The 20,759-nt window shown below is 37.8% G+C and overlaps 1 protein-coding gene and 1 pseudogene across 1 annotated transcript in view; one reads left to right on the plus strand and one right to left on the minus strand.

The window, feature by feature from the left end:
* CDYL (chromodomain Y like) overlaps positions 1 to 20,759 on the plus strand; it is a 206,989-nt gene that overhangs the window by 179,630 nt on the left and 6,600 nt on the right. Inside the window, exon 6 of the mRNA XM_054591907.1 lies at positions 15,300 to 15,395. Within this exon, the coding sequence (XP_054447882.1) occupies positions 15,300 to 15,371 (72 nt within the window). The 3' untranslated portion in view covers positions 15,372 to 15,395. The remainder of the gene's footprint in view (positions 1 to 15,299; positions 15,396 to 20,759) is intronic.
* Positions 13,950 to 14,487, minus strand: LOC129085515 (PEST proteolytic signal-containing nuclear protein-like; annotated as a pseudogene).

Genomic DNA, 20,759 nt, shown 5'->3' on the forward strand with positions numbered 1-20,759 from the left:
TGCAGCAGTGAATGGAGGCAGCTTCAGTTCCACTGAACTTGACTGTGTGTTACCCTGAGACTAGGATAGTCTGATGTCTAAATACTTCAGCCAGTTACAACATTTGGCTCTGGGGTCCTGGGGAGCTGAGACTACTTTTCAGGCACACCAGAAATGTCTGCATTATTTCTCAAATGGGTCAGCGGACTGCACTGGGTGCCAGATCTTTGATGGAGTGGATTTTGGATGCAAATCAAGTATTTCAGTGGATGTTTTCCCTCTCTGTCAGGGCCATTCCAGTTGTCCTGTAGACTTGATTTTACATAAAATTCTGGTTTCTTTAAGTATGCTTTTTTTTTTTTTTTCTTGACTGTGCCAGAGGCAAGGCAGTGGCTGCACTTGAAAGCCCAAAGCAGTCAGTCACTAGAGGAAGAGAGCAGGGCCCCTCAGTTAACCCTCTTGGCTAAAAAACGCACTTGTATTGTTTGCCTTGCTGGCTCTGTGTTGTTATCTATTGTTTAATCACACGGGCTTTGGGTTTATGCCAAGAGGCAATGAGCTGTCTGCTTTATTTTAGGAAAAAAAGAAGTAAGACAAATTTGTTCACTTCTGCCTATTTTTCAGCTTCATGAGCCAAGTGAAAAAGCACCTTGGGGATGTTTATGAACATCCCAAAGTGCTGTGAAATATCAACTTGATAAAGATAGACATTCTACCTAAGATAATTCTATGTATTTCAAATGGCTCCCCTTCCTCCCTCCTCTTTGTATGCATAGACTTGAGACAAGTGTTCCTTTCCCCAATTTGTTCTGAGATCTGGGCCTGAACCATGAGTCTGCATCCTAGCCAGTTATTGTTGCACATGAGCACATGGGGCTGCTGGAAGGACATTTCCAGTCAGGTGCAGGAATTCGGTAACTTCCCTCCCAAGGAATCCAAGGAACGCTAACAGCCAAAGCTCAGCTGCAATACTTGGAAAGAGCAGGTGGGACATTTTTCTCCAGGGATAGGATCCAGGAAGGAGCTGGGGGCTGCTCTTCATCCCGTCATCCAGGCTGCCCCTCTATTGCCTTGCTGAGGGCTGGAGCCCCACTCCCAAGCTGAGCCCAGCCTCCCACTCCTTGAGGGGCCCCAATCCAGGAGCTCTGACCCCCAACACACTTTTCTCCCTCTATCTCCACACCCATTGTGCAGTCGAGTTTTGCTGTGGCTACTCATTCTCTGGTTCATATATTGCCAGGAGGACACAAAGCCAGTGACCCCCTCACACTCTACCACAGGAGTATCAGATACTCAGCATGCATTTGAACTCTTAGCTCATGTCCACAGTCAATGTTCTGCCTTGGCACAACCTGTGCACACATAGGACACTGAGTTAGGCTCCTGGGAGCAATGTTGCAGAGTCAGGGAATGCAGCCCCTGATATGCACCGAGTGAGGAAGCATCGCTGAAACCCACGGACGCAGGAATAGAAGCTAAAGAGAAACGTGATGAACAGACCTGCTGAAAAGGGATGTTATTCGTGTCCCCACTTCCTCATGGGGTCATGGGATTACTGGGAGAACCAAAAGAGTATCATCTCCAGGTGCCTGGTATGGGTGATCTATTGTTATTTTAATCCCCTTGTATTGCAGACATTGGTCAAAATTCAGCCCTTAGATACCACATGTCAATCTGCACAGGGTTCAAAAGAAAAGTCCAAGAAGATGCCCAGCATCCTAAATCCAAACCTTTTCAGGCAGGATGAATCCTGGGGCTAGCAGATTCTCCCTTTAAAATGTACGGCCATGGGATATTAAGTACAGCATAGGGGATATAGTCAATAATGTTGTAATAACTATGTATGGTGCCAGGTGGGTACTAGACTTATTGGGGTGACTTCATCACTTATATAAATGTCTAACCACCATTGTACACCTTAAACTAATATAATACTGTATGTCAACTGTAACTGAAAAATAAAATAAATAAAAGTAAATACAATCTGATGGTCTGGGAGAGTTTGGAAATTAGAACTCTTGTTTAATGGGTATAGAGGTTAATTTTTGCAAGATAAGCTCTGGAGATCTGTTGCACATCAATGTGAATATAGTGAGCATTATTGAATTTGTACATTTAAACATGGTTAAGATGGTAAGTTTTATGTTATGTGTTTTCTGCCACAATTAAACAAATATGAGGGGCTACTACTGCTCAGCATGTAGAATCTGGGCTGATGGTCACTTTTCCAACTTCCTATGTCTTCTCTCCAGAACTACAGTTCCCAAAGTTGGCCTCTGTCAGAAATCCATGGCCTGTCAGGTATATGAGGAGGTTTTGAAATCACATCCCAGGTTTTATTTTTTTAATCCTCACCTGAGATATGTTTTTATTGATTTTACAGAGAGAGAGGAAAGGAGAGAGAAACATCAGTGTGAAAGAGAAACATTGATTGCCTCCCCTAGGTGTCCCGAGCACCAATCAAACCTAAAACCTAAGAATGTGCCCTGCCCTGGCATCGAACCCACAATCTTTTGGAGTATGGGATGACACTCCAACCAACTGAGCCACCTGGCCAGGGTACATCCCAACCTTTTTATTGAGCAAATGTACTCTGTTGCAGGAACATTTAGAAAATGACCTCCTCTCTTTCACTAAAACTATTACTCACAAGGTGAGCACTGGGCACCTCCCCCACTCGGCTGATTCCCCCGTAGCTTTCCTGGTCCCAAGCCTGAGGGCCCTTCATCACAATGCTAGTCCACTAGACCTGCTATAACAAATAACGCAGACTGGGTAGCTTATACAACAGAAATTTATTCCCTTAAAGTTCTGGAGGCTGGAAGTTCAAGATCAAGGTGTCAGCAGGGTTGGTTTCCTCTGAGGCCTCTCTCATTCACTTGTAGATGCCGCCCTCTCCCTATGTATTCACATGGTCTTCCCTCTGTGCGTCTATGTCCTAATTTCTTTTTTTCACCTATCCCCATCTTCTCCCCTTTGGCAACCATCAGCTTGTTCTATAAATCTATGGGTCTGTTTCAGTTTTGCTTATTTATTTTTTGTAGGTTTTACGTACAGCATGAAATCATACAGCATTTATCTTTCTCTGTCTGAAATACACTCTAGGTCCATCCGTGTTGTTGCAAATGGCAAGATTTCATTTTTTTTTTTATGGCTGAGTCATATTCCATTGTATATATGGACCACTGCTTTATCCAATTGTCTATTGATGAACACTTAGATTCCTTCTATCTCTTGACTGTTGTAATGTTGTAATAAACATAGGAGTACATATATCTCTTCTAATAAGTTTTTGTTTTCTTCAGATAAATACTTAGACATGGTATTGCTTATTTGTATGCCAACTCTATTTTTAATTTTTTGAGAAAACTTCATACTGTTTTCCATAGAGGCTGTACCAATCTACCATCCCACCAATATTGTACAAAAAAATCCCTTTTCTTTTTTCTCCACTTCCTCCCTAACATTTGTTATTTATTAATTTTTTTGATGCTAGCCATTCTGACATGTGTGATGTGCTACTGCATTGTGGTTTAGATTTTTATTTCTCTTATGATTGGTGATGTTGAGTATCTTCTCATAGGTCTGTTGGCTATATGTTATGTCCATTTTGGGAAAATGTCTATTCAGATCCTCTGCCCATTTTTTAATTGAATGGTTGGGGGGTATTTTTGGTGTTAAATTGTATGAGTTCCTAATATATTTTGAATTTTAACCCCTTATCAGATGTTTCATTGGCAAATATCTTCTCCCATTTGATAGGTTGTCTTTTTGTTTTGTTGATGGTTTCCTTCACTGTGCAGGAACTTTTTAGTTTGATGTAGTTCCATTTGTTTATTTATACTTTTATTGCCCTTGCTGGAGAAGATATATCTAAAGAGATATTGCTGAGAGTGATGTCAAAGAATTTATTGCCTACGTTTTCTTTTTGGAGTTTTATGGCTTCAGGTATGACATTTAAGTCTTTAATACATTTTGAATTTGTTCTTATATATAGTGTAAATAAATGGTCTGGTTTCCACTTTTTGCATGTGTCTGTACAGTTTTTCCAATACCACTTATTGAAGAGACTATCTTTAACTCATTGTATAGTCTTGTCTCTGTTGTCACAGATTAATTGATCATATAAGTAAGGATTTATTTCTGGGTTCTCTATTCTGATCCATTGATCTATGCATCTTTTTTTATGCTAGCACCATACTGTTTTGCTTACTATAGCCTTATAGTGTTTGACACCAAGTAGCATGATATCTCCAGTTTTGTCCTTTCACAAGATTGCTTTGGCTATTTGGGGTCTTTTTGGGTTCCATGTGTATTTTAGGCTTAGTTATTATATTTCTGGGAAGAATACCATTGGTATTTTAATAGGGATTGCACTGAATCAGCATTTTGCTTTATGTAGTAATCCTTAACAATATTATTCCTTCCAGTCCATGAGTGTGGTATATCCTTCCATTTATTTGTATCCTCTTCAGTTTCTGTCTTCAGTATCTTATAGTTCTCAGAGTGTTGGTCTTTCACCTCTTTGTTTAAACTTATTTCTAGGTATTTTTATGCCTTTTGATGCAATTGTAAATGGAACTGTTCCTTAATTTCTCCTTCTGATCATTTGTTATCGGTGTATAGAAATGCAACAGATTTCTGTATATTGATTTTCTAAACTGTGACTTTACTGAATTCATTTATTAGTTCTAATAGTTTTTTTGGCGGAATCTTTAGTGGTTTCTATATATAGTATCATGTCACTTTCAAATAGTGACAGCTTTACTTCTTTCTTTTCCATTTGGATGTCTTTTATTCTCTTTTCTTCTCTGATTGCTATGGCTACAACCTACAATACTATGTTGAATGGAAGTGGTGATAGTGGGCATCTGTGTCTTATTTCTCATCTTAGATGAAAAGCTGAAAGCTTTCCATTATTGAATATAATATTAGCTGTGTGTGTGTCATATGTAGCCTTTATTATGTTGAGATATGTTTCCTCTATACCCACTTTGTTGAGGTTAATTTGCTTTTTTAAGAAGAACATAACTATATTAGGTTAGGGCCCACCTGTATGACTTTATTTCACTCTAGTTTACTTTTTTAAAGGCCGTATCTCCAAATACATTCAGCTTCTGAGTACAGGGGCTGATGAGTGGGGAGTTAGGACTTCTACATAAGAATTTATAGAGGCATGATTCAGCCCATAACAACCACTTCCCTCCAGCAATCTCCTGATGATCCCCCTTCTCACTAAACATGTACAGCAATTGGAACCTCTGAACTTTAGGAAAATGGCCAGAGATAACCTGATAGGACTTTGAGATGGCCAATCTTGACAAGCCCAGGGCTCTCAGATGAAAGGCACTTACCCAGCATTTCCCCTCTAAATAAAGTTTAAACATTCACCAATAATTCTTCTGCTCAAAAGTGTTAAAGACAGTAAAGAGCTTCAGTTTGGAATGATGAAAGAGTTCTAGAGATGGATGGTAATGATGATTACACAACAATATGAATGCATTTAATGCCACTGAACTGTACAATAAAAATGTTTAAGATGGTAAATTTTATGTTTATATATATTTTATATATAAGTATGTATAAACATACATATGTTTATATATTTATAAATATATATAAGTGTATATATATATAACATTAAAAAATATACATCTCTACAATTTCTTAAAAAAATGTTAGAGATGAAGAAAGGTTAACACCAGGCCACTAGTTTAGCACATTAGCAGATGAATCAAAGGGTACCAACTTTTGCTCCTGTGAACTTCCTGTTCAACTTGATTGCATTTACTTTGAAAAAACTTTTACCCTATCTCACATATCTTTAAGTGTCCTCTGTCTTTTATTGCTCAGCTTCCCACATTTGTCTTCAGCACCAGAGTTGGACTGGGAGCATGTCTTTGGAGTCCAACAGTAGCTCAAAGACAGATCTGCTGAAAACAAGGTATGTGACCTGGGCCAAGTTCCTTCACCTTCTCATCTGTAAAGTGGAGGTATTAATACCTATCACTAGGGTTTTGTGAATATTAAACAAGTTAATAAGTGTGTTAATAAGCTAAATCTCACTAGTCTATAGCACCTTAAAAGCAAAGAATATTAAATTAGTAAGTGAATTTGCCAATTGACTAGTTTAACTGTCTGAGTATCACCACTGAAAATTTCAAAATGAAGAGCTATAAACACAATTTGAAATTCCAGTTGATGAGCTCTGTTAATTAGTCTGAGAAGGAAAAAAGGATGATACTCAGACAAACCAAGATTATCACACAATGCCTGTTACTGCTACTTTGGTGGTCCCCAATGAAGCACACTTCCCAAGATTCATGTCCCTGTGTATTTTCCCACATCGCCTTAGGGCTTAACCATGAGACTAACTTTGGTCAATGGGCCATTAACAAATATACAGGAATTGGGGGATTGATAGGCACTTTCACATTGGGGCATGTCTTTTTGGAATGTTCCCTCTTAGAGCCCAGTAACCATGCTATGAGGAGGTCCAAGCAGCCACACAGAGAGATCCAAGTTAAGAGAGAACCAAGGCCTCTGACCAACAGCCTATTGTCCTCCAAGTCAGTGAGCAGCACAGACTGCCAGCCACAGGAGTGAGGCCCTTTTCAATCTTCCAGCCAACCTACTGTTTGGTGAAACAGAAGACCTCCTGGTCAACTGCTAGTGTCATGAGAAATAATAAATTGTTATTTAAATAATAAATTGTTAAGTCAATAGGTTTTGGGAGTGATTTGTTACCTAACATTGGATAACTTAAATAATTCCTTTTCATCTTTGCAATCTCATTTTTTAATATATATTTTATTGATTATGATATTGCAGTTGTCCCATTTTTTTCTTCCATTTATTCCCCTCGACCTACACTGCCCCACTCCCCAGCATTCCCCCACTTAGTTCATGTCCATGGGTCATACATATAAGTTCTTTGGCTTCTCCATTTCCTATACTTTTCTTAACCTCCCCCTGCTTATTTTGTACCTACTATTTACGCTGTTTATTCCCTGTACTTTTCCCCCCCCATTCTTCCCTCTGTTTAGCTGTTCATAGCTTTTGATCTTCTTTTTCTTAGATAAGTCCCTTTATATAATAAGGGCTTGGTGATGATGGACTCCTTTAACTTGACCTTATCTGGGAAGCACTTTATCTGCTCTTCCATTCTAAATGACAGCTTTGCTGGATGGGGTAATCTTGGGTGTAGGTCCTTGACGTTCCTGACTTCGAATACTTCTTGCCAGCCCTTTCTTGCCTGGGAGGTTTCTTTAGGGAAATCAGCTGATAGTCTTATGGGAAGTCCTTTGTAGGTAACTGTCCCCTTTTCTCTGGCTGCTTTTAAGATTCTCTCCTTATCTTTAACCTTGGGTAATGTAATTATGATGTGCCTTGGTGTGTGCTTCCTTGGGACCAACTTCTTTGGGACTCTCTGAGCTTCCTGGATCACCTGGAAGTCTCTTTCCTTCGCCAGATTGGGAAGTTCTCCTTCATTATTTTTTCAAGTAAGTTCAATTTCTTGCTCTTCCTCTTCTCCTTCTGGCACCCCAATGACTCAGATGTTGGATCGTTTGAAGTTGTCCCAGAGGTTCCTAAGCCTCTCCTCATGTTTTTGAATTCTTCTTTCTTCATTCTGTTCTGGTTGGATGTTTATCTCTTCCTTCTGCTCTAAATCGTTGGTTTGAGTCCCAGTTTCCTTCCCTTTACTGTTGGTTCCCTGTATGTTTTTCTTTACTTCACTTTGCATAGCCTTCACCTTTTCCTCCATTTTGCGGCCATATTTAACCTTTTCTGTGAGCATCCAGACTACCAGTGTTTTGAACTGTGCATCTGATAGGTTGGCTATCTCTTCATCACTTAGTTCTATTTTTGGAGCTTTGATCTGTTCTTTCATGTGGGCCATATTTCTTTGTCTCAGTGCACCTGTTATATTGGGAGGGGCAGAGCCTTAGGTATTCGCCAGGGCAGGGCAACCTAGGTCGCTGCGTTGTGACGTTTTATGTGGGGGCGGGGTCCGAGAGGGAACAACGCTGCTCGCTTGGCTCTCAGCCTGGCCAACTTTCAGTCCCTTCCCACCACTCCCCACAAGTAAATTGGGCCCTTTTGGTGCTGATTCCCAGTTGGTTGGGTTCGTCTAGGACCCCCTGGGTCTCTCCAACGGACTCTCATGTGAGGCTGGGAGTTTCTCCCACCGCTGCAACCCCCCAACAGGTTTTTACCTCCAGGGGTTTTGAGGCTTTCTTTTCTTGCACTGGAACCCTGCATTGTGTGATCTGTCTCGCTCCCCAGCTGTTCCTCCCAGTTTATCTGCATGCAAATGTGGGACTGCCTTGTCTGCCAGCCGTCATCTCGACTGCTCAGTCCTGCAGCTGCCGCCTTGCCACGCATCCTCTCCACCCTGGCTGCCCATCTCCGCCCCTCCGAATGGTCTAGATGAATGTTTCTCCTCTAGCTCCTTGGTTGTCGGACTTCCAAACAGTTCAATTTTCTGGCAGTTCTGGTTACTTTTTGTTTTTAAATTTGTTGTTTTCTTCTTTAGGTTGTCTGAGAAGGCAAAGTGTATGTACCTACACCTCCATCTTGGCTGAAAGTCTCACAATCTCATTTTGATAGTCAAATATGAATAAGGAAATTTCAGAGAGAGAGAGAGAGTATACTTTTATGTTTAAAATATCCAGCTAAGGAATCAAATACTTTGTAATTTTTGTGTTACTGCTTATTTAGCCATCCAGTCTTGGGAAGATTACTCAATTTCTCTAATTTTATATGCAAAATATAAGACCTGTTTTAAGTGTCCTTAGTGGGCATTTAGTGATGGAATGTGTATATAAAATGCTTAGCTTACCTAAACACACAGTAAGTGCTTAGTAAGTGTCAGCTATTTTACAAAATCAAATATACTGGCTGGTTCTTTTATCCTGAGAACTTTACAATAGGTTAAAAATAAAGCAGAGGCAGAGTTTATTAGTTGAGAAGCAGAAACAGGCTTTGGAATTTCAGAAGGTATTTTATGCCCACAACCTTTCCTCAGGAACAAAGAGATGGAGACCCATTAGAGTCCTAGAGAAACTGGCATATTCTGGCTGCTGCTGGACCCAATAACCTGCCCTACATTCTCAAACCCTCCAAATCTCATCCAGGTTTCTTACGCAGAAAATTGTATCAGATATCATGGCCTAAAAGCCAAGAAAGTCACTAATATTTTACCAAATGCAGTGCTTTGGGGTTTCCAATTGTTATTTGAAATAAGAGCGAGATGTGAACTCTTCAAAAGTTAAATGAAAGGTTTCTAACATAACTCATTTGTTAAGGGAAACAAAGTCTGCAGGAATACACCTTTTCTCTGTGCCTGTTTTGTCCCCAGAAAGAGCTCACAGGTGCTGACAGAGTGATAGCCCAGATGTCACATCCCTGAATTTCTTTCCAGTTCTACTTTGTCACTGAGGCTGTCAAGCACTGGTGATGGATTTCAGCAGTTCCTTCACACTCAGCTGGCTACTGCAACCTTCTACTCTCATTCCCCCTATTTTGGATATTAAAAGAGAAAAAAAATCAATCCTATCCTAAGTCCAACCACCTTTTCCCATGAGTTTTCCTTGTCCTAAGATAAAAACACCCATTCTATAAGAGCTGGTGTACTTCATGAGCGGGACACAGGGCAATGATTAAGAAAATGATTTCTTAATCAATTAATCATTAATCAAAAATGAGTGTAATTTTTGTAAAGTACACTCAATCCCTGAACAACATGGGGCAGGGGATTAAAGGCACCAAGACCTATGCAGTCAGAAATCACGTATAACTTTTAACTCCCCTCAAACTTAACTACTAACAACCTACTGTTCACCAGAATCCTTACTAATAACAAATGTTGATTTTTTATTATGTTAAGACATATTTTGTATGTTATACATATTACATATTGTATTCTTACAATAAATTTAGAGAAAAGAAAATGTTAAGAAAATTATGAGAAAGATAAAAATACATTTATAGAACTGTCCTGTATTTGTAGATATCATAAGTTTACATCATCTGTTCACAAGATGAATCCTGTCTGTCAGTACCTACATCAATATTGTCCTATATGATACAGAAACACTGTAGATGTTATGTATATTACTAACACTACACATCAAAAATGAAAAGATAATGTGAAAAAGTACATATTTATTGTAGGTATAATAATTTACTCATTGATAATGAGGAATGAGCAATCTACTCTCAGGTAGTCTAGCCTATACACTAATGAATGATTCGTTATAAAATGTTTATGACATACAGTATTACAATCATATTTAAAATACAGTATTGGAAACATTGTTACATTTTTAAAAAGCTGCTTACCTGTGATGATAGGTTGATGTACAGTATTTCTGAGAAAGAGAAAGAGAGAGGGAGGGAGAGGAAGCATTCTGTATGGTAATGTAATTCTTTGAATCAAAGTTATGAAACAATAAGAAAACAAATGCATTATTAATTTTACATTCAGTATCATTCACCTTATTTATAGGTTAGGATAGGCTATCCACTTCTATACAAATCTTGCACACAAAATTCTACACACAATCATCTATGTGATGATTACACAATGACTACTTAGGCGATAGTGACAATAACACAAAAATGTACACTTACTAGATTTTCACATGAAGACACTCACACACATACACCATAGATGTTTATTAAATGTACAGCATGATGATTATTTACTATTCATTAAGCAGAAGTGTATTATGGGGTCTTCATCCTTGTCTTCACAATGCATAGGCTGAGGATGAGGATGAGGAGAAAGAAGAGGAGGGAGCTGGCCTTGCTGTCTCATGGGTGCAGAAGCAGAAGGGGTGGAGGAAGTAGAAGGGGAAGTAGGAGATGCACACACACTCAGTACACGTTTGAATACATTGAAAGTTCTGTCTATTTTGTTGTGCTTTTTTTATTTTTCTAAAAATGTTTCCATATGGTACCAATCTTTCTCCCACCACTTGATTTCATTTCAGGGCTTGTATCATAGAAGCGTCCATGTTTGTAAAAGAAGTCAAAAACAGTCTTGAATAATCAGAACCCTTCTGCCAGATTGTTTAATGCCAGTGTATTTTCTGGCTCTGCCTCTTCTATGTCTCCTTTCTTATTGGTTGGCACTGGTTTGGACACACTCATCTCCATGAAGTCGTCTTCTGTTAATTCCTCAGGCGTGGTGTCTACTAGCCCTCGAATTTCTCCAAGATCCATATTTTGAAACCCTTCACTCCTCCCCACCTTTTTTTTTTGCCATATCCATATCCACAACCTCCTTCATGATTTTCTTGATTGGCTCTGTTGTAAATCTTGTGAAGTTGTGCACAACACCTGGACAGTTTTCTCCAGCAGGAATGTATTGTTTTGTGCTTGATGGTTTGCATGAATTTTTCTGTAACAATGATGGCATCTTCAACTGTATAACCCTTCTAGAATCATGATTTTCTCTCTATCGGGGTTCTCTTTCATAGCATTGACAATCCTTTCCACAGAGTACTGTAAAGTCTTAAGAGTCCTTATAACCCCCTGCTCTAAGGGCTGAATTAGACATTGTATTGGGGGATAGGTTGACCACTTTGACACCTTCAGTGTTGAACTCATGGGGTTCTGGGTGGTCAGGGGCACTATCCAATATCAAAAGAACTCTGAAAGGCAAGTCCCCTACCGACAAAGTACTTCCTGATTTCAAGGACAAAACATCAATGGAACAAATCCAGGAAAAATTTCTCGTTGTCCAGATCTTCATGTTGTAATACAACTGAAAGACTGGCAGCTGGTGTTTAAATTTTCCTTCCAAGGCTCAACGGTCAGCAGCTTTATAGATAAGGGCGGTTCTGATCCTAAATCTGAGTGCATTTGCACAGAACAATAGACTTAGCCTATCCCTTTCTGCCTTAAATCCTGGTGCTCGCTTCTCTTTCTTACTAATAAATGTCTTTTATGGCATTTTTTTTCCAGAATAGAGAATTCTTGTCTGCATTAAACACATGTTCAGGCAGATAACCTTCTGCTCAAGATTTTCTTAATAGCATCTAGGATATTTATCTCCGGCCTCTTGGTCAGTCAAAGAAGCTTCTCCTGTTATCTTCACATTTTTAAGTCAAACCTCCTGCTAAAATTATCAAACCATCCTTTGCTGGCATTAAGTTCTCTGGCTTTAGATTTTCACCTTCCTTTCCTTTAAGTTGTCACATAATGATTTCACTTTTTCTTGAATCATATTAGAACCTATTGATAAGCCTTTCTAATTTTTTTTGAGTTCGACAAATTTATTGATATTGTAGTAAAGACATTCATCTCAGTCATTTCTCTCTCCCATCTTGACCATAGGTTAATATTTTGTTTGAGTAAAGAAACAAATATGCAGAGAGGGATGCTATTTTAACATAAACAGTAAAATGGATAAAAATAAAAAGTTTGCCTACATTAAGGCACGTTAAATTCATGTATCTTGATATCATTAAATCAAGTAAGTAAGAACTAATAGTTCTCCATACATTTCCATTGTTTTACTTGGGACTTAATCTAATGAGTGAAAGTGAACAAAGTGTTAGGAATATATACAGCCTGCTTCTCTGGAGTTATTACCTTTTAAAAGAGTTGAGTGAGAGTTACCACCACTCAGTCTGAAGCTGCCAGCAAACTTAACATTGTAGAAATTTTCAAGAAAATCATTATACTGCATTTTTCTTTTATCTATGACTATGTCTTTAAAGATGTGTTTAATCATCACATTAAAACGTAATTCTTATACAATACAAAAATACAAAAAAAAAAAAAAAAAAAAAAAACCCTTACAAGCAAACCCCACAACACATAGCTTTATATGTGGTCAAAGATTCCATAAAATGTTTAAAGATGTTATTTTCTTTCCTTCTCTTTTTCAACATCTAAAATGTGCTTTTGAGAGGCCATTGGTTAATATGTAAACATGTAAAATAAACCATTGTATTATATTAAATAAGAATTCCTGTAGTAAGTACAAATCAAATTGGATTTCACAAGTTAGTTAACTTAAATGTTTTGACAAAGTTACAGAAAGTGCATCTTTTTCATTTTCCATCTTCATGCAATGTTGCTTCTTTGCTATTTGTTACCTTTTAAAAGATAAAAACAGCCAAATATTTAAGTATTATGTACATTTAAAATTTTTGGTGGTGGTTCGTATTTTAAAAGAAACAGCTTCCTATGACTTGCCTCAAGTCTGGTGGGAATGCATACAGGAACTAAACTAGTAAAAAAAAACAAGAGAAGCACATTCAAAATACTGATTTCCTTTGGCAGCAAACATTTTTCCTTCAAAGACTAATAAAGGCAGACAAGACCCATTAAGGTGAAGTGGGCTATAGCGAATACTCAACAGTTTACATAAAATTAAAATAAATTTTTAAAGAGCTTAGCTTCTGTATCCACTGATAGCAATGTGATATCTAGTCTATGACTTGAAACAAAACAAATGCCCATTAGAAATAAAACTATTTTAATGTTACTAATTTATTTTCAGTCAATACTCCAGTAGTATTTTCCTCCCAATACAATACTCCCTCTCTATAAGGCTGTTCCTGGGAGCCAGAAAGTTTAGGTTAATAAGGGAGTTAAGTTAGAGAGTAATTACTTGCAGTTTAAACAGACAATAACTCTTTCCTTCCCTCTTAATGTGCTAATAGTTGTGTTTAAAAATATATGTAATTCTTAGAAAGATACCATTTCTGATTTTTAAAAAATTATCTGTAACCTTTGGAAAGTAATCACATGAAACTTCAAAATTAGAAATGTATTGAAATCTGTATATAAAACATAAATTACATCTAATTTCAAACTCTCATTTATTAGTGTACTATTTAATATTAAAAAAAAAAAGCAGCTCCAAAAATAGTCTAATATCATTCTTTAAAAAGGAAACTGTTCTTTTTAACTTTACACCTACCCCACACCCCAATTTCAAAACATATCATTTAATTGTCTTGGTCATGGACATTTCCAAGATGAGATTTTATATTTTACTCCCATTGCTTCTGGTTACTAGAAAACCCATGTTTTCCTTTATTAGAGTTTGGTCCTGCTGATGTTGGTGTATCCCTTCCAATATTCTTCATCCTCATCTTTGCTTCTAGAGGCATTTCCTCTGGTTCACTATCTTCATCTTCATTAAAAACTGCTGCTACTGAAAGGGTTTTTGGAACAAGAGTTGGAACAAGTTTCTTTAGGTTTACTTGATCCAAGTTTGATGGATATGGCTGAGGCTTTCTTTGTCATCTGACTACTTATGGCAAGTCCAAACTTGGAGAGCTTTGTAGGCTTCATTGGGAGGTCTGCAGTTTCTTCTTGAACAGCCGATTGCTTCTCAGAGCTGCTACTGGAACTTCCGCCTCCATTACTGGAAGAAACAGTCTTAGTTTTCACAGGTTTTTCTGCTTCTTCTTCAGGTCCTCCAGTGGCTCCAGTTCACTGTGGCTTCTCAGGCCTCTCCTCCCCTGCTTTCCCCTCTGCCATTTTCCCCGTCGTGGCCTCCCTACAGCCATGCCCAGATATGCCTTTCTTATAGCAATCCTGCACCCACATAGAAGTTGTATTTATAATATAAGCTTTTAAAACTACTTCACAAAAAGTACAAGGTTTTCACAGCTGCTGATGCAGCTGCAGTGACCACTTTATGAATTTTCTTTTCTCTTCTAGCAGTGGTCCCCATGATGGATTTATTTACCTTGAAATGGTGGGCAACTGAAGCAGCAGTCCTTAACCTACAGGGCATATCAAGCAACTCAGTCAACTTCTTAAAATGTCATGACTTTCTTCTGCTTCTTGGGGGCACTCCCAGCATCACTAGTGGCTCTTCATACAGGTCTCATGGTATTATTCAAGGTTTACAGTATTGCATTGAACATGATGGAAAAGACACAAGAACCATGAGAGCTCACTTTACTGCAATACAAAATTTCCTGGAGAGATGAACTGCTTTCTTGGAAATGATTAGCATCACTCAGCATCTTAAGCAGATATTCAAAACACTTGAGCTCACTGCAGTAGCAACAGGAGGAGGCTATAAAATCCTTACAGCAATGCAGTATGTGCTCCAGTTAATTTTACACGGTTATGGTTTAATACAGCATCTTTACTTTTGTTTACATTTTTCTTTATTGCACAGGGCACTATGTGCAGTCTGTGTTTGTGTTTAAGTCCTGATTATTTAAAATTTTGCAACAGATTTATGCATATTTTATGGTGGTAAATGGAGAAATAGACTAGTACTTATGCATTCCTGATGAAACTAAATTTTTCTTAATTTTTTTGTTTATTGATTTTAGAAAAGAAGAGAGAGAGAGGGACACATTGATGTGAGAGAAACATCAATCAGCCACCTCCCATACATGCCCTGATCAAGGAGAGAACCCACAATGCAGGTATGTGCCCTGACTAGGAATCGAACCCCCAACATTCTGGTGCACATAAAGGTGTTCCAACCACACCGGCAAGGGCATTTCTTAATTTTTTGATTTCTAGGCCACACATTTCATCTGCAACTTTCCTCAAATTATCGCAATTCTCCCCCAAATTTTCCAGTATATTTATTGAAAAAATCTGTATATAAATGGGCCCATGCTATTCAAACCTGTGTTGTCCAAGGGCCAACTGTAATTAAGCCTCCTAAGAAAAGTTTTCCATTCATTATTAGAGGAAAATGGCTTTTATTAAGCTCTAAGAAACTAAGAAAATTAGTGTTCTGTTGAGCAACAGCTTTCCAAACTGGTAAGGTGGGGCCCAGGGGATGAGGTAGTGGGGCTGAGAGATAGCAGCTCCAAGACCAGAAAGTTCCCAAGTGTCTTTCCTCCCCTACAGAAGGGTTCTAGCTGACCTGAGACGTCATCCAGTCCAACACATTCATTCAGCTCCTTTGGCTGTAGTAGTCTATGTCAGCTTGAGCCAAAAACTAATGGGGTCAAGGTCCTTCTGAAATGTCTTTTCCTCAAAAGCAGAAATTGTGTCATTGATTTGTTCTGTTCTCCCAGCAAATAACTATTGAGTGTAAACCAGATGCTCACTAAACATTACAGCAGACTAAAGTAACTCATGAAGGAGTATGATGATTAAACATGACTGGATCATGGAGTATCCAGATATTTGGCTAAACATTATTTCTGGGTGTGTCTAAGAGGAGGTTTCTGGATGGGATTAGCATTTGCATTGGTAGACTCACTAAACTGAATTGCTTTTCTCAATGTGGGTGGGTCTCATCCAATCCACTGAGGGCATGAGTAGAACAAAAAGGCTAAGAAGAGAAAATTTGCATCCCATCACTTGACTGTTGATCAAGACATTGGTCTTCTGCCCTTGGGTTAGGACTTATACCATTGACTCTCCTGGTCCTCAGTTTTTTGGACTTGGACTGAACTACACTACCAGCTCCCCTGGGTCTGCAGCTTGTAGATGATAGATATCATGGACTTCTCAGCATTCACAACTGTGTGAGCCAATCCACTCTAATATTTATAATAAACATATTTATTATGCATAATATGTAATGGCAGGACCAAAAAAATGGAATTTATTTATAGAAAATTATGTACTTATTGTTACATGTTTGAACTCCAGTCACCTTCAAAGTACTCTCCATTTGATCCAATACACCTGTTGAGACATTTTTCCACTGCTCAAAACAGCTTTTGACCTTGTCAATTTTGATGCCTTTTAGTGCTCCTGCTTTTTGTTTCACCTCTTCCACATTAGCAAAAACGTTTCCCTTTGAGGACTTTTTTCATCTGGAGAAACAAACTAACAAAAAAGGCACTTGGGGCAAGATCTGGTGAATAAGGAGTGTGGAACATGGGAGTCATGCCATTTTGGGGCCTAAACTGCTGAACACTGAGTGCAGTGTGGGCAAGTGTGCTCATAAATCATCCATCATGAAATGGACAAACACATTATCTTCAAAAAATATTCACTGAAGCCGAGCACAGACTCTCACCACAATGCCAGCTGGTGCACTGATACAGATGGGTTCTTAGGACACTCACCTAGCAGAGCAAACCTATACTACATGGCTCCCACCCTCCAGAAGAAAATTCTGGGTTTTTGGGGTACCCCCTTGTATATACAGTTGACCCTTGAATAACATGGGATTAACTGCACAAGTGCACTTTAACGCAGGTTTTATTTCCATTAACCCGTGTAGTTCAAACCTAGGTTGTTCAAGGGTTAACTTTATTGTAGAAAATCCTTGCATTTAGAAGGTCAACTAATTATACACAGATTTTCAACTGCTCAGGGGGTCAGCACCCCTAATCCCTGAGTTGTTTAAAGGTCAAATACACTTACATGAGGTCTGTCCAGAGGTATCCAGCCATGTAATATGAAAAATAGAGACATTTATTGAAGAAGATAAAAGATACAAAAAGCATTGTATATAAGACAACAACGCCTCAGTCATCACTACCGCCATCAGCTGCCGCCATCAGCTGCCCTGTTGTATTTACCTGAATCTCATCAATGGTCTGAAATCTCTTCCCTTTCAAAGGTGATTTTAGTTTTGGGAGAAACCAGAAGTCACAGGATGCCAAATCCTGGCTGTAGGGGGCTGAGTCACCTGGGTAATTTGATGTTTCACCAAAAAACTCAGCATGAGATGTGAAGCATGAGCAGGTGTGTCATTGTGATGAGGCTGCCAATCACCAGTTACCCACAGCTGTGGCTTTCTGAATCATCTGAATAGTTTCCATGGAGGAATGTTCAAGCTTAACACAAAATTTGATGCAGATTTGTTGCTCTTCTTGCTCAGTCACGTTGAATGAGACAGCCACACAATACACTTGCTCACTCCATGGCATCTACCGCCCCCACTGACTAGTACAGTGAAGTCCTCATTGCTCATTCATGCACATTCCAGTCCATTCTCCTTGGCTACCAGGTTTCATCGATGTCAAGCAACTGTTCTCATTACATTAACAATGGCTGATCTTTTTCTGGGCAGACCTCATATCTCCTATTAGTTCCATCTCTCTGGAGAATCCAGAGAACTTTACAGTGAAAATGGCATGTGGGTTTAAAGCAATGCACCAGAAGGAGGAAGAAAACCCCATTTTGGGAAATAAAAAAACAAAACAAACATTTCTTCAGTTATAAGAGATGAAAATAATCATCTTTAACCTCTGGTCATTTCCTCAGAAATGGGTGGCTCACACTTAACTTCCTGCTAAGTAATTTAATTTGATTTATATATTAAGATAAATACAGCAGTAACTTTGCACCCAAAGGATAAACCTTTGGATACAAATTTATCCTAGTCTGGAATCTGAAGAATGTTTGCAGTGGTCCCTCTGGTCCCCAAATCCCAGCAAATTGAGATGAATTTGAACACAATCTTAGTTCCTTAAAAGGGATGCTTCTGGCATAGCTTTTTTTGTCTGTTGCTGTGTTATTGTTTCCTCTACTTCAAACTTAACAAAACTGCCTTGGTAATTTGTAAGTCTTTTTTTTCTTTCTGTGTGTTCTGGAAACTTCTTGACACATTCTTTGAAGATCTACAAGTCAATTTTCCTATTCATATAAATTCCTCAACTCATTCTTTTAAAACCTGTTTTATATAAGATTTTTATTTTAATTTTATGTGGAAAATAGTTGAACGTGGTATTAACTGGCAGATATGGATAGTTTGAAAAACTAGTCAACCCCACATTATTCCAAAGAATTAACAAAAATAAATATTGTTTCCAACTTCAACTGATATTTCCTAAATTAAGTTTCTTATTACAACACTTCCTCTTTGTTGGCATGCACCTTACAGATTATAAGAAGAACATACTGAAACAGTAACACCCGCCTGACATCCTGCTTGGGCAGGTGATATACATCATGTGGAGAGAGAAAGAAGGAAGCAGCTGAAAGATTTTGGTGATATATTGTCAAGTTCTAAAACAGCCCTGGATACTATTTTAGGTCCTATGCAGTTCTACAAAAATTCAAAAATCAGTTTGTCAATTTATACATACACACACACACAAATAGCTGCTGGGATTTTGATTGGGATTATAGTGAAACTATATTAAATCTGTATTTTGAAAGTATTATTTCTTAATAATACCGAGTCTTGTAACAAGGCATATATCCCCATTTATTAGGTCTTTATTACAGCAATATTTTACTGTTTTCCGTGTGCGGATCTTTAACATTTTTATTGGGTTTATTCTTAAGTACTGTATATTTTTATGCTATTGTAAATGTTGATTTTTAATTTGTTTCTAATTGTGCATTGCTAGCATATGGAAGTATGGTTGATTTTTGTACACCATTGTGTACCCTGTAACTCTTATAAATTCACGTATTAGTTCTAATACCTAGTTTGTAGATTCCATTGCATTTTGTACATAGACAATCGTATCATCTGTGAAAAAAGATAATTATATATTTTTTATTTTTAATCTGGATGCTCTTTATTTTTGTTTCTTGCCTAATTGAACAGTTTAGGATCTTCAATACAATGCTAAGTAGAGACATCTCTGATTTGATCCTGGTGTTAGGGGAAAATTATTCAGTCTTTCACAATTAAGTGTGATGTTTGGATAGGGTTTTTGTAGATATGTTTTTATCAGATTGGGGAAGTGTCTTTTACTCCTAGTTTGCCTAAGTTTTTATGAGAAATAGATGGTGGATTTTGTCAAATACTGTTTCTGTATTGATTGAAATGATTATGTAAATGTTAAATCAATCCTGCGTTCCTAGAATAAAAACCATGACCATGATATGTTACCTTTTTATTTTATGTAAGACTCCATTTACTAAAATTTGCTTAGAATTTTTGTACCTATGTTCACAAGGAATATTGTATTGTAGTTTTCTGTTTTTGTAATATGTTTGTCTGGCCAGTGTACCAGGGTAATTTTGGCACTGGAGTAATGTTGACCTCATAAAATGAGTTGGAAAGTATTCCCTTCTCTTTGGGTATTTGAAAGAGTTTGTGTAGAATTGGTATTATTTCTTAAATATTTGGTAAAACTCACCATTGAAGCCATCTGGATATGGATTTTTGTTATAGGAAGGCTTTTTCTATTTCTTCTTTAGTGAGCTCTGGCAATTTGCCTCTTTCAAGGAATTTGTCAATTTCATTTTTTGTTGTTGAATTTATTGGCATAAAGATGTTTCTAATATTCCTTTACTATTCTTTTTAATATCCGTAGGACCTTTAGTGATGATACTTCTCTCATTCCTTATATTACTAATTTGTCTTTCCTCACCAATCTGGTGGGAGATTTATCAATTTTATTGATTTTCTCAGGAAAAAAGTGCATTTGGATTCACTGGTTTTTCTCTATGGTTTTTGTATTTCATTGATTGCCACTTTGGTCTTTATTATTTTCTTCTACATACTTTGGATTTAATTTTCTTTCATTTGCCTAGTTTCTCTCTTTTTCTTTTTTTGCGACAGGCAACCATTGAAACACTTTATTATTTTTCAATTATATATTTTAAAAGAATGTGGTAATTTATTTTTGAATAGGTAACACAGCCTCACGCTTGCAAGTAGAAAGGGGTATATTGTGAAAATTTGCCTTCTCATCAGTGTCTGAGCTACCCAGTTCCCCTCCCTAGGCAAGTGATGTTATCGGGGTTTTTTGCATTCTTTGTAGAGGTGTTTTACATGTATAAAACCAAAACTCACACGCACATAACCTATTATTTATTGTGGCTTTAAAAAAAGAAGATGCCAGCATTTATTTGGAAATAAGCTCCTTCAAGAAGTCAGCCTTAGCCCAGGATTTGATATCTTACACTTT

Source organism: Pteronotus mesoamericanus, unplaced genomic scaffold (assembly GCF_021234165.1).
Source record: "Pteronotus mesoamericanus isolate MK-2021 breed Mesoamerican mustached bat unplaced genomic scaffold, CSHL_Meso_final scaffold_31, whole genome shotgun sequence".
In the NCBI taxonomy this organism is placed as follows: domain Eukaryota; kingdom Metazoa; phylum Chordata; class Mammalia; order Chiroptera; family Mormoopidae; genus Pteronotus; species Pteronotus mesoamericanus.